This window comes from Cebus imitator, unplaced genomic scaffold, assembly GCF_001604975.1.
Source record: "Cebus imitator isolate Cc_AM_T3 unplaced genomic scaffold, Cebus_imitator-1.0 Scaffold589, whole genome shotgun sequence".
Lineage (NCBI taxonomy): Eukaryota > Metazoa > Chordata > Mammalia > Primates > Cebidae > Cebus > Cebus imitator.
In genome coordinates, this window is record NW_016107904.1 from 388,763 (window position 1) to 400,992 (window position 12,230).

Consider the following 12,230-nt stretch of genomic DNA (forward strand, 5'->3'; position numbering starts at 1 on the left):
GACCAGGATGGTCTCGATCTCTTGACCTCGTGATCCACCCGCCTCGGCCTCCCAAAGTGCTGGGATTACAGGCTTGAGCCACCGCGACCGGCCTATGTTTATTTTTTTGAGATGCTCTTGTCACCCAGGCTGGAGTACAATGGTGTGATCTCAGATCACTGCAACCTCCGCCTCCCAGGTTCAAGTGATTCTCTTGCCTCAGCCTCCTGAGTAGCTGGGATTACAGATGCCTGCCACCATGCCCAACTAATTTTTGTATTTTTAGTAGAAACGGGGTTTTACCATGTTGGCCAGGCTGGTCTCAAACTCCCATCCTCAGGTGATCCATCTGCCTTGGCCTCCCAAAGTGTTGGGATTACAGGTGTGAGCCACTGCCCCTGGCCTGCTACACATAAAATTTTATCAGCTGCTGCCTAATTCTTCACAGGAGCTGTCCCATTTTATACTCCCATGAACAATGTATGAATGTCTGTTTCCCTACAGCCTTACTAATAGAAATAGAGTGTTGTCAAGCTTTTGAATTTTCGCCACTCCGATTTGTGAGAAGTAGCGTGTCAGTCTGGTTTTCATTTGCATTTCTTTTCTTTTTTTTTTTTTTTTTGAGAAACACCTATTCAGATCTTTTATTTCTCCACCCCATTTTTTTTTTTGAGACTGAGTCTCGCTTTGTCACCCAGGCAGGAGCGCTGTTTAGGGCTGATAGGATATACTATGTGTCTGGTTGCTATTCCTCATAAAATGGAAATTAGGATGCCACCGTATCATAACTGGTAATCCCATTTCTTCATAGTTAAATTTTCCTATCAGATTCCGTGTAGATCTAAAGAGATGATATCATGAAGACTTTTAGGCTAATTCCTTGGTTCAAGATTAGCTTTATCTTTTTATTTCTGTGGGGAAAACAAAAAAACCCAAAATTTTCATTTTTGAAAAGCTTTTTATTCACATTAACAATAGCAATTAAGCAGTCACACTTAACTCATCCTGATATTTAACTGGTATCTTATTAGTTTCAGTAATAACATTTAGCCCAGGTTTTCTTGAATTAAGCTCATTTAAAATATTTTTTCCTACATACCTTGTATAAAATCTCATAGTTTTGTATTTTTAATTCTTAACACTTTTCTTCCCAGTTCACATATACAGAGATTAAGTGACTAGGCTTTTAAATTTCCATTTTGATTTTTGCTGATGCATGTTTCTAAATAATTTATATTCCAACAGGAAAAGATGGTAAAGCACGCAACAAAGACAAGAGGAATTTAAAGAAGCCTGCAGTGACAAAACCGAACAATATTAAGTCAATGTTCATTGCTTGTGCTGGAAAAAAAACTGCAGATGTGAGTTTCATGGTTTCCTTATATTTTGTATTTTCCTTTGTGAGGTGAATTTAATATTTGATCATACAGATGATAGGTGCTCAGTATATATTTGAGTAACATTTTTCCAGTTTCACTCACTAAGTTGGATGTAGATTTCTAAGTGAATTAAGGTACTTCATTGGAACTTGGGAAATCGAAAAGAAAATTGAACAGAAAAGCTGAATTGAGAGTGTGTTTAATTTTAGTGAGTAGCAAGAAGATCCTGGAGTAAGGATGAATGCAGAGGACGGGAGCTATAGATATAGAAATTATATATCCACAGGTGATTGTTAAAATCTGTGAATGTAGATGAGCCCTCAGAGTGAGGAATGAAGAGGCAAGGACACTTCCTTTTATACACATGTTTGTAGTTTTGGTGAAAAATTTAAGTGCAAGGCTTTCTCATGCTACCTTTCTTTATCATTTCCAGAAAGCTGTAGACTTGTCCAAGGATGATCTGCTAGGTGACATTCTACAGGATCTTAACCCTAAGGTAAATGAATCTCCAGGAGTTGTAAAATATGCAAGAACATAGACTGAAGAAACACTCTAGTAATTATACAAAACAGACTATTGCCAGAATTCAAAAATTTTTTTTTTGTATGGTCGCCTGGGCTGGTGTGCAGTGACGCGATCTCGGCTTGCTGCAACCTCTGCCTCCCAGGTTCAAGCGATTCTCCTGCCTCAGCCTCCTGAGTAGCTAGGATTATGGGCACCTACCACCACGCCCGGTTAATTTTTTTTGTAGTTTTAGTAGAGATGGGGTTTTACTATGTAGGCCAGGCTGGTCTCGATCTTCTGACCTCATGATCTGCCCACCTAGGCCTCCCAAAGTGCTGGGATTACAGGTGTGGGCCACTGTGCCTGGCCTATTGCCAGAATTTTTTAAAATGTGAGGACAACACCAACAAAAACACCCCATAAAAAAAAACCCCTTCAGGTTGGTTTCTTTTCCCCACCATTTTAGGTGAGTATTTCCAGCTGTTAGAGCTGTGTGATTATGTAGATAGGGCTGTGTGGGTGTGTGTTTGAAGTAGTAAGAGTATACCCAGGAGTCAGTTCTGTTAGTGCTCACTGCTTGTGTTCAGTTGCTGTGGTGTAGGTTCCCTAAATAGATTGAAGCCTGTCAATCTGCACAATCAGGTATAAGAGCCTCGTCTTGAATTCTGAGTGGGAATGAAGGATGAGTGAGTGAACTATCTCCGATAGAACTTGAACAGGATTAGCTGCACTGCAAATTTGAAATTTGGCCATTTCCCATAAAGACTAAGCTGTCATTTAGAAGTGTACTTCTTTTGAAGTGACCATTGATTAAAATAACTTAACATCAACACCATGTAGTTCTATCTTGACAATTTTTAAATGTAATATTCTCAAAGGTTAAGTGAAAGTGTGCTAAATTTTAAAAAGAAAAAATTGGTGAGGGGGTAGATTTAATATCTATTTTAGTTTTCTTGTGATTTCTATAGTATTGTTGCTATAGTAACCACAGTGCATGAACATAGATGGGAGAGGGTGGGGGGAGGGGGAAGGGAAAGAAAAGAAAGCTTTGCTTATTGGGCTTCAATGAGTGAAGAAGTATACTTTTTCTGTCTGTGGTAAGCCAAGCATGGCAGTGAATATGTCTTACCTTTCCTTTTAGACACCTCAAATAACTCCACCACCTGTAATGATACTGAAGAAGAGAACATCCATTGGAGCTTCACCGAACCCTTTCTCTGTGCACACCCCCACGGTAAAGTGTGTAGAGATACCTTCAATCTTGATTTATAGTATTGCTTTAAACTTATTTTATTGCTTTTCTATGTGAGGGAAATACCTTTAAATTTGTTTTTCATTTTTGTTTTAAATTAGGACTCTCATTCAATATATAGTTTCATGTATTTCAAAAATAGCATGTGCCTGCTTTTTTCATAGTAAATTTGCAGTAACTAGTATGTGTTTATTATAGGTATTACAACTGTGGTAAATGCAATAATTTTCCTTCCAGAAGCAAGTATCTTTTTGTAAACCTAGGTAACAGTAAAATAATTGAAGCTGTTACATTAATAATACATAAAATCTTTTTATAAAAGGGAACTGTCATTATCTTTGGTCAGGGTAGGACAGTTGCGTATTTTTACTATGTAGGTCTAACTGACTAAATATTTAAAAACGTTTACAGGCAGTTCCTTCAGGAAAAATTGCTTTCCATGTCTCCAGAAAGGAGCCTCCATTAACTCCCGTTCCTCTTAAACGTGCTGAATTTGCTGGTAAGTTTGATGTCAGGCAGAATTGCAAGAGTGTTGAGTGCTTTCTGTCAAAAATGGAGGCCCCATGATGGAGGAGGTATAGGTGATTTTGAAGGTGTTGTGATGGTAAGTTTAAATGTGAAGATTTAAATTCATAGCAGTAGAAGTTAAAAACACCCAATTTGGAGATTAAGGAGAAATGCACACATAGTATAGAAAAGGAAAAGGGACAGGCTGCTATTTTAGTGTTGGATGAGCCTTTGGCCCAGTGGCACTGGCACATGACAAGAATGGGTGATGATGTCTACAGGCGAGCCGGTACAGGCGGAGAATACAGAAGAAGAGCAGGAATCAGGGCCAATGGAGTTTGAAGATGGTGACTTTGATGAACCCATGGAAGCTGAAGAGGTGGACCTGGAGCCTGTGGCTGCCAAGACTTGGGACCAAGAGAGTGAGCCAGCAGAGGAAGTGAAACAAGAGGTGGATCCTGGGAAAGGGACCATGTCCTACTTGTAAGAGCATTTTATGACTTTTCTGGCAAATAGGACTACAATTTGCTGTTGAATTTTGAAAGGTTTTTGAAAATGTGATTTCTGCAGAGGAAGTGTTTTCCCGGATGTCTCTTGTTGGGATGTTGATCAAGAAGGTGATAGCACTTTCTTAGTGCAGGAAGTTCAAGTGGATTCCAGTCACCTCCCGTTGGTAAAAGGGGCAGATGAGGAGCAAGTATTCCACTTTTATTGGTTGGATGCTTATGAAGATCAGTACAACCAACCAGGTAATCATATATAAGGTAACTATATGCCTTTAACTCAGAGTAGGACCTTTCCCTTAAGTATTTTTGTGTGTGTGTATGTGTTTTGTCTTTTTATTTTCTTTAATCAATTTATTTATTTTTGTTTTTTGTTTTTTTTTTTTCCTTTGTCTTTTAAATACTTGAGTGATTGTAATTGGCTCAGGTCAGGCCCTGCCCTCACTTAACATGTATTGTAAGAGAGTGGCACTCATTCATTGTAAAGTGAATGCGCCACCCTGATGGAGAGGAGGTATGGTGTGAATATTCCTTAAAGATGCTTATTCCAAAAATCAGTTACATATGGTTTTGGAATGTGTGTTTATAGTTCACTATTGGTGTATCTGAAGTTACAGGAATGTACTTCAATTTAAATGAAATTAGTCATTAATTTGTCTGTTTCTTCAGTAATTCTGAATGCCTGTTGTGTGCTAGGCACTGAGATGGGATGAATAAGCTGGAAAAATTCCCTACACTATAATGGAGCTTACATTCTAGGGGGGTGGGAGGGTGGGGGCACATTAGCAGTAATGAGATAAATTGATAAATGATGTAAAGAAAATTAGCTGGGCAATGGCCAGGGGAGGCCTGTCTGAGGAAATGACCACTGGGCTGAGATTTGAGGTGTTTGCAGAGCTGACCAAAGGGCATTTCAGCTTAATAAGCCAGTACTAGCAAAGGCCTAGAGAGAGGAAGGAGGAGGCCTGTGTGGTTGTAGCATAGTAGTCAAGTGACAAGATTGGTATAAAATGAAGCTGGAGATAAAGACAAAGGCCAGATAATGTAGGACTTTGAAAGCCACCTTAAGAAGTTTGAATCTTCTAAGAGCAATGGGGAGGCATTGGAGAGTTTTAAATACAGGAGGTGGTGGTAACATAATTGGGTTTACATTTTAACAGCAACAGTGATTTGTGTAGAGAGTAAGCACTGTGGTGCGTGTGTGCGTGTGCACACACAAATGTGGAGGGATGGGCTGGTGTGGGGTAATGGGGAAGTGTGGAAGCCTTGGAGATCAGTCAGTCCAGGGCAGGGCTGCTAGTTACTTGGACCCTGGTGGCTGGAGAGGAGAGAAGTAAAGGCATTTGACACGTCTTTTGACACAAACTTGTTAATGGATTGGATAGGGAATGTGACAGAAAGGAGGAATCAAGGATGGTTTCCAGGTCATCCTAATGAGCTAATACTGTGAATTCTTGACTCACAAAAAGCCCAGAGACTGTTCAGTATTGTTTTGTGCCTCTTTGAGCCCTTCTTCACTGTGGGACTGTGCAATACAAGATCTGCTGGATTAATGTAAAATACAGTATGCACCCTTTAACAGAGTCGTCTTTATTTAGATCCTTTTTTGGATCTGTGGTACATGCAAATAGTGTATTTTTCAAAGCGGTTTCCTGGAGGCTGTATCTAGTAAAAAGAGATGGAGTACCTAGGTGCCAGGACAGCAAGCATATGAGTAAATTGAAGGCCATATTTACCTTAAAGATAATCAGGCATTGACTTTAACTGGAAAAATGTTAATGATCTCAGGCAGAGGTGGGGACAGTCAGAAGCATTAATATGTTTCAGCTTATCAAATATATATAAACTCTTGAGGCAATCGAGTAGCACACTGCCATGTATTAGTTTCTTGGGAAAAGATAAAATCAATTTTAGAAATGATATCTTAATCTACTTTAGGACAAAATGATTTGATTAGATCCCCTCACCTCTTTGACTACTTTGTTACTCTGCTGGACGGCTGGCAAGTATGATTACATGAGCCTGAGCAGTTGATTTCCCATCCATTGCCAAAACCCAGGGCTGCACAATTGTACAACCTCAGGGAATACCATTTTCACGTGACCTTCCTGGAGCATAGCAGTGTGACTGGTGCTCCCTGGAGCTCTGCAGCACAGTGGCCTGGCTATCCCGGTGTTACTCCCAGTGCTTTGCTGCACCTGCTCAGTGCTGCATTTCATTCCCTATCTTGGTTAATGGTCCCATCAAAACCAGAAACCTGGGAGTCATTCTTGATTCTGTCCTTTTCCTCACTTCCCTTTCCAAGTCTGGTTAGTTTTCTCTGCCTAAAGGGGACAACTTACCTTCTCTTTCTTCTCATACTTACCGCCCCTGGTCCCTTCTTGCCTACTGAAACAATTGCACCAGCCTCCTAATTCATCTCTTAGCTATTGTCCTCCACATCACTGCTAGAGGGATTTATCAGAACGGCAGTTCTGACCATGTCATTTCCTCATTAAAAAAATTCTCAGTGGCTACTGCCTACAACATAAAGTCCAAACTCCTTAGCAAGGCGTTTGATGCCTGCTGTCGATGAATTTTGTGCCCTAGAAATAGTTCTCTGTATGTACTTTGCTGCTCTTTATACCAGTGTTCCTTTACTGGTGTTTTGTCTGATTGGAATGCCCTCATCTGACTCATTCTTCAAATTTCAGCCCAGATGTGATCTCCTGGGAGTTTACCTAAACCTCCAGATGGGTCTAGGAGCCCTTTCTCCTTGTGACTACATCATAGCCTTTCCCATTGTAGCATTTGTCCTATTATTTTGAAGTGATCTGAGTCTGTGTTTTTCTTTCCCACAAAGCCTGTAAGCTCCTGGAGGGCTGGGATCTTTTATTTCCAACATGCAGCAACAATGCCTAGCACATAGTAGGTGTTAAATAAATAGTTGTTGAAATAAACTGCACAGTGACTGACAGTCCTGTAGATGCAGATGAAACATTTCAGAGACCAGTGTTGCATTTGCTACTATTACTGAGTTTGCATCTTAAAGCCTTGTAGCTTTGTGGGGTATGAGAATGCATAACACAAAAACAAATGGTTCCCCACTCCCCCACAATCCCACAAATTAAATATACCCATAAAGCACCATATTGCCAGGTTGCCAAGGATTAGAACCTTAAGAAGCAACAACCTTTTTTCTTTCCTTTGTGAAAATGAGTTGATTATTTCTACATTTTGTTTACTGGCTGACACTCTTAGTAAACAGCATTGTTTTGCAGGGTAAGGATCTAGAGCTGCGTTGTCTACTGTGGCAGCCACCGGCCACCTGTAGCTCTTTAAATTAATTAAATACAAATTAAAATTTAGTTTCTCAGTCACTAGCCACATTTCGGGTGCTCAATAGCAACTGTGGCCAGTAGCTACCATATGGGATGGTTCAGAAACAACAATTTCATCATCACAGAAATTTATTTCAACTAGTGCTGGTCTGTAGTGACAGGTGTTGGAAGATTAAAGCATTGAAGCACAGCTATATTTGCAAAGCAACCAATTTATGGTATGTGGTGGTGTTGAATTCCTGGTACTGATCATAGTCATGGATAGGCTTTTTCAACCAATATTGAAAAATATTTTGCCATTGAAAGAGATACTTCGCTATTGGTCTGTCATCCAAATGCTAAGGCAGAATGAAATCTCTGGTGCTGGAGAAGGCCTCAGAGATTATCCAGTCTAGTTATGCACTTAGGAAACTGAGGTTCCAAAAGATACAATAGCTCTTTAGTGGTAGAAGCTTGGACTTCTCACCCTCAGTCCACTCTCCTGTTCTGGTTCTGTGGTACTTCTCAAGTTGTGTTCTCTTCTATGGCACATCTTTCTCTGTTATTGATGCCAATGGGTTAAATAAGATAGCTTAAAAAAAAAACTCCTTTAATCTCAGAGGGTTGAACAGTTTCATCATGATAGCAGGTAATGATCACTGAGCTTTGGTGAAATCAATGCTGCTAATAAAAATGAAGTACTGCGAAAGACCCTGTTATTGTTTGTCACTTTCTTACGGATTCTAAGTAAGTCAGTTGTTGCTGAATGCTCCATAATTATGAAAAGAATCTTACTCTTTGCATATGGGAAGATATCCTGTCTTCATTATGACTTTTTCAAGGTTGAATAATCCTGACTGCACCTGGTTTCAGTTAGTAACTTTGAGGGGAATGTAATCTTTGTTTACCATGATCTTTTTTGTGGCAAATGAGGCATAAACAGTGTCAAATGTGTTGCATGAAGTGTGATATTAGTTTGACTGTAAAATGAGCTATTTGAATCTTTGAATCCAATATTAGGGTCTTTATTTTTCTTTGCATAGCATTTTGTTTTTCCATCTTTAACTGTTGTGAGGATGACTTTTAATTTTCTGAGCTACTGTGATTTTTTTTCTTTTTTAATCATCCCATAGTCCTTCCTTCTCTTTCTCTCCCCTGTCTACCCTCCCTGTTACCCCCCTAAGCTGAAAAAAGTCTCATAACTCTTGGAAGAATTTTAATCATCTGCAGAAGTGAAAATTCTTAGATCGTCTTATTTCTACCAGGATGTGTGACAAAAGGAGTCACTGATGAGCAGTCTTGTGAAACTGGGGGAATTGACCTTGTAAACAGTAGCCTTTGCATGTGCCAGAATTTATTTCATTTATTTATTTATTTTCTTTCTTTCTTTTTCCCTCCCCTCCCTTCCCCTCCACTCTCCTCATTTTCTTTCTTTTCTTTCTTTCTCCCTCCCTCCCTCTATTCCCTCCCTTCCCTTCCTTCCTTTCCTTCCTCCCTTTCCTTTCTTCCCTTTCTTCCTTCCCTTTCTTTCTTTCTTTTCTTTCTTGATGGAGTTTCACTCTTGTTACCCAGGCGGGAGTGCAATGGCGCAATCTCTGCTTACTGTAACCTCTGCCTCCCGGGTTCAAGCAATTCTCCTGCCTCAGCCTCCTGAGTAGCTGGGATTATGGGCATGCACCACCATGGCTGGCTAATTTTTAATTTTTTTTTTTTTTTGTATTTTCCGTAGAGACGGTGTTTCTCCATGTTGGTCAGGCTGGTCTCGAACTCCTGATCTCAGGTGATCCACTTCCCTCGGGCTCCCAAAGTGCTGAAATTACAGGTGTGAGCCACTGCGCCTGGCCCAGAATTTTCTTAGTGTCTCAGATTAAGTGTCTGTGTTGAGTGGCTTTGTTGATGGATTACTGCTGTCTGATTATTCATGGAGCCCAAGATTTTGCACAGTGACCATCTCTTGGGTTGACTAACAAATGTTTGCAGTCTGTCCTTCATGGCCAATTTTCATAAACAATGATTTTATGTCTAAAAAGGTGTGATTTTACTTTATAGTATTCATTAATTAGGGATCTCAACAGGAGAGCTTCTACTGATTTGGTTACTAAACCATTTGTTAAACTGAAATAGAAGAGAAAGGAACATTATAAACCCTACGTAGTTAGACATCCTAAGTAGCTGTGAGGCAGAAAGGGTGAAATTGAAGATAATAGTAGTCCCTACTATGATATATTTATTATTATATGGCATAAGAAATATGAGGTAAGTTATGTTTTTCCTAAGCACAGTTTTACATATAGAAAAATACTGATATGCTAGTTATCCTGATACATGAATATTGTTTTTTGTTGGTAAATACAAGTGCTAAAAAATTAGAATTATATTCTCAGATCTGTTAAGTTCTCACAAGAGGCTTAATTATGAGATTTGTTGGAAAATACTTTGCTTGTTTCTGTTTCTTTTTATTTTGAGACAGGGTTTTGCTGTGTTGACCAGGCTGGTCTCAAACTCCTGAGCTCAAGCAATCTGCCCACCTTGGCCTTCTGAAGTGCTGGGATTACAGACATGAGCCACTGTGCTTGGCCTGTTTCGTTTCGCTTAATCTGTGTAATCCTGGTTATGGGGAAAATGTTTATGCTAAGTTAGAGAATCATTCTGTCCCCTGTCCTCCCAGTGGTCATACATTGTGCCATTGTGTTAGTGTAGTATGGCATCAGTACTGAGTATAGAGCTGGTCTTGGGGAGTTGGAAATGGATATAAGTTTGCTGTCAAAATGAATTATCGTGAAGGTATAAATGTGCAGACACATTCAGCGAGCCTCTATATTGCTTCTTTAATTAGATGAAATTGTAATGTTTATTTTCTCATGATTTTCACTTATTCTTTCAGGTGTGGTATTTATGTTTGGCAAAGTTTGGATTGAATCAGCTGAAACCCATGTGAGCTGTTGTGTCATGGTGAAAAATATCGAACGAACACTCTACTTCCTTCCCCGTGAAATGGTAAACATTAGTGATTAGCTTTTACTTCTCAGTAGTTGTATCTGCCACACATTCTGTGTTCTGCTGCCAGCTCTGTCCTTCAATAGGGCTACGAATTCTCCACAACCCTGATGCTTCTTTCTTGCTGCTCGCCTAGTGACCACTGATTGTCAGCAATTCTATTAGGGGTTGGGAAAAGTAGAAAAATAAAGTAGAACTCAGTTTTTCAATTTGTTGGAGTATAAATGTTTCTGAGTTTTAGTACATAATGCTTTCTTTCCCTCACCCCTCATTTCCATAATAATCAGGGTTGGAACTATAAGGTTTTAAAATGTGACATGGTTTTTTGGCCCAGTTTTCATAGTTTTGCTGCATAGGCAGCAGTGATACTCCCTCCATTGCCGTTTATGAACAAGTTCAATTCTATTTGCTTCTCCTTTTTTATTGGGACTTAACATCCCCGTTTCCCTCTCAGCCCCTCCCCATGTCAGTTGAACTGTGGAGTCTCTTGGTCAGGATTTACAATGCTTATTCTTCCATTTTGTAGACTTGATCATCTTTATCACTGATTTGTTTTTATGATGCCATTGGGAGGAATTGGACATTTGGTTTAGTACATTTTTTGGGTCTGTTTGGATCTTTGAATTTATCTGTAAGACTGCTATTAAATATTTAAATGGGAAAGGATGAAAATTGATACAGACTTGGGTTTCTGGTAGCTGAGAAGATCTTATGTACAGATACTTTTTTTTTTCCCATCTGCCCCCCTTTCTGGGGTAACAGAAAATTGATCTAAATACGGGGAAAGAAACAGGAACTCCAGTTTCAATGAAGGATGTTTATGAGGAATTTGATGAGAAAATAGCAACAAAATATAAAATTATGAAGTTCAAGTCTAAGGTTTGTATTTGGTGATGATTTTTTTCCAGCTATGTTTGTTGTTTATTTTCTGATTTAGCAAATAGTTATTGCATATTTTCTTTGTGCAGGATGCCTTCTGTGTGACTATAATTTATTGAATGGAAATTTCATAGATATGAATGTAAAGACAATATATTAGATTTGTAAAAGTATTTTTCTTTTTAAACTGCTTACAAAATAATTGTTTATTAATTTGAATGGAAAGATAACATAGCAAATTAATTGCCTCCAGTGCTTGCAACATGTCTTGTGCCCTTATTCTCAACTGGAGAAGAAACTGCTCTGATCTCATTTGTATTAGTTATTGCCAAGATGTTTTGGTTAGAAAGTTAAGTAACGTTTTATTTTTAAAAATCAGGGACCATGACACAGTCTGATAGAATGAACATCTTTGTGCTAGTTATGATGAATTGTCTTGATTTAGTGAGATTGATGCCTTTGGCTATAATTGTGGAGACTATATAGCCTGCTGAAAATACTGGCTGTTAAGAATGGTCGTGGAGGATTGAGTTACTGAAGATAAGGCTAATAGTATTAACTGTTTGAGTTTTGAATTGTGGCTGATGGTTCAAGTCTTTAAAATTCCAAAAGCAATTGTGTTATACTGGTGAAGAGTATAGGTGCTGAGGCCAGACTGCTTGTGCTTTAAGTCCTAGCCTACTGCTTACTAGTGTGTAACCTTGGACAAGTGCTGCATAACTTCTCTGTGCCTGTTTCTTCATCTGAGAAATAGGGCCCTATTTCAAGAGTTGCCGAAAGGGTTAAATCACTTAACTCATATTAGATGGTTAGAACAGTCCTTGCTAGATAGCCAACACTCAGTAAATATAAGCTATAATTATAATGCTAATTATTTAGTATTCTAGCAAGATGTAGTTGCTTAATATCAAATAGTAGCAAGTCATTTAAT

At 39.0% G+C, this 12,230-nt stretch overlaps 1 protein-coding gene across 1 annotated transcript in view; it reads left to right on the top strand.

The window, feature by feature from the left end:
- The window catches only part of LOC119469179 (DNA polymerase alpha catalytic subunit-like), a 29,348-nt gene that overhangs the window by 7,021 nt on the left and 10,097 nt on the right, over positions 1 to 12,230 (top strand). Inside the window, exons 3-10 of the mRNA XM_037734219.1 lie at positions 1,225 to 1,340; positions 1,792 to 1,854; positions 3,004 to 3,096; positions 3,526 to 3,613; positions 3,903 to 4,104; positions 4,192 to 4,370; positions 10,308 to 10,420; positions 11,183 to 11,299. Coding sequence (XP_037590147.1) covers positions 1,305 to 1,340; positions 1,792 to 1,854; positions 3,004 to 3,096; positions 3,526 to 3,613; positions 3,903 to 4,104; positions 4,192 to 4,370; positions 10,308 to 10,420; positions 11,183 to 11,299 — 891 coding nt within the window. The 5' untranslated portion in view covers positions 1,225 to 1,304. The remainder of the gene's footprint in view (positions 1 to 1,224; positions 1,341 to 1,791; positions 1,855 to 3,003; positions 3,097 to 3,525; positions 3,614 to 3,902; positions 4,105 to 4,191; positions 4,371 to 10,307; positions 10,421 to 11,182; positions 11,300 to 12,230) is intronic.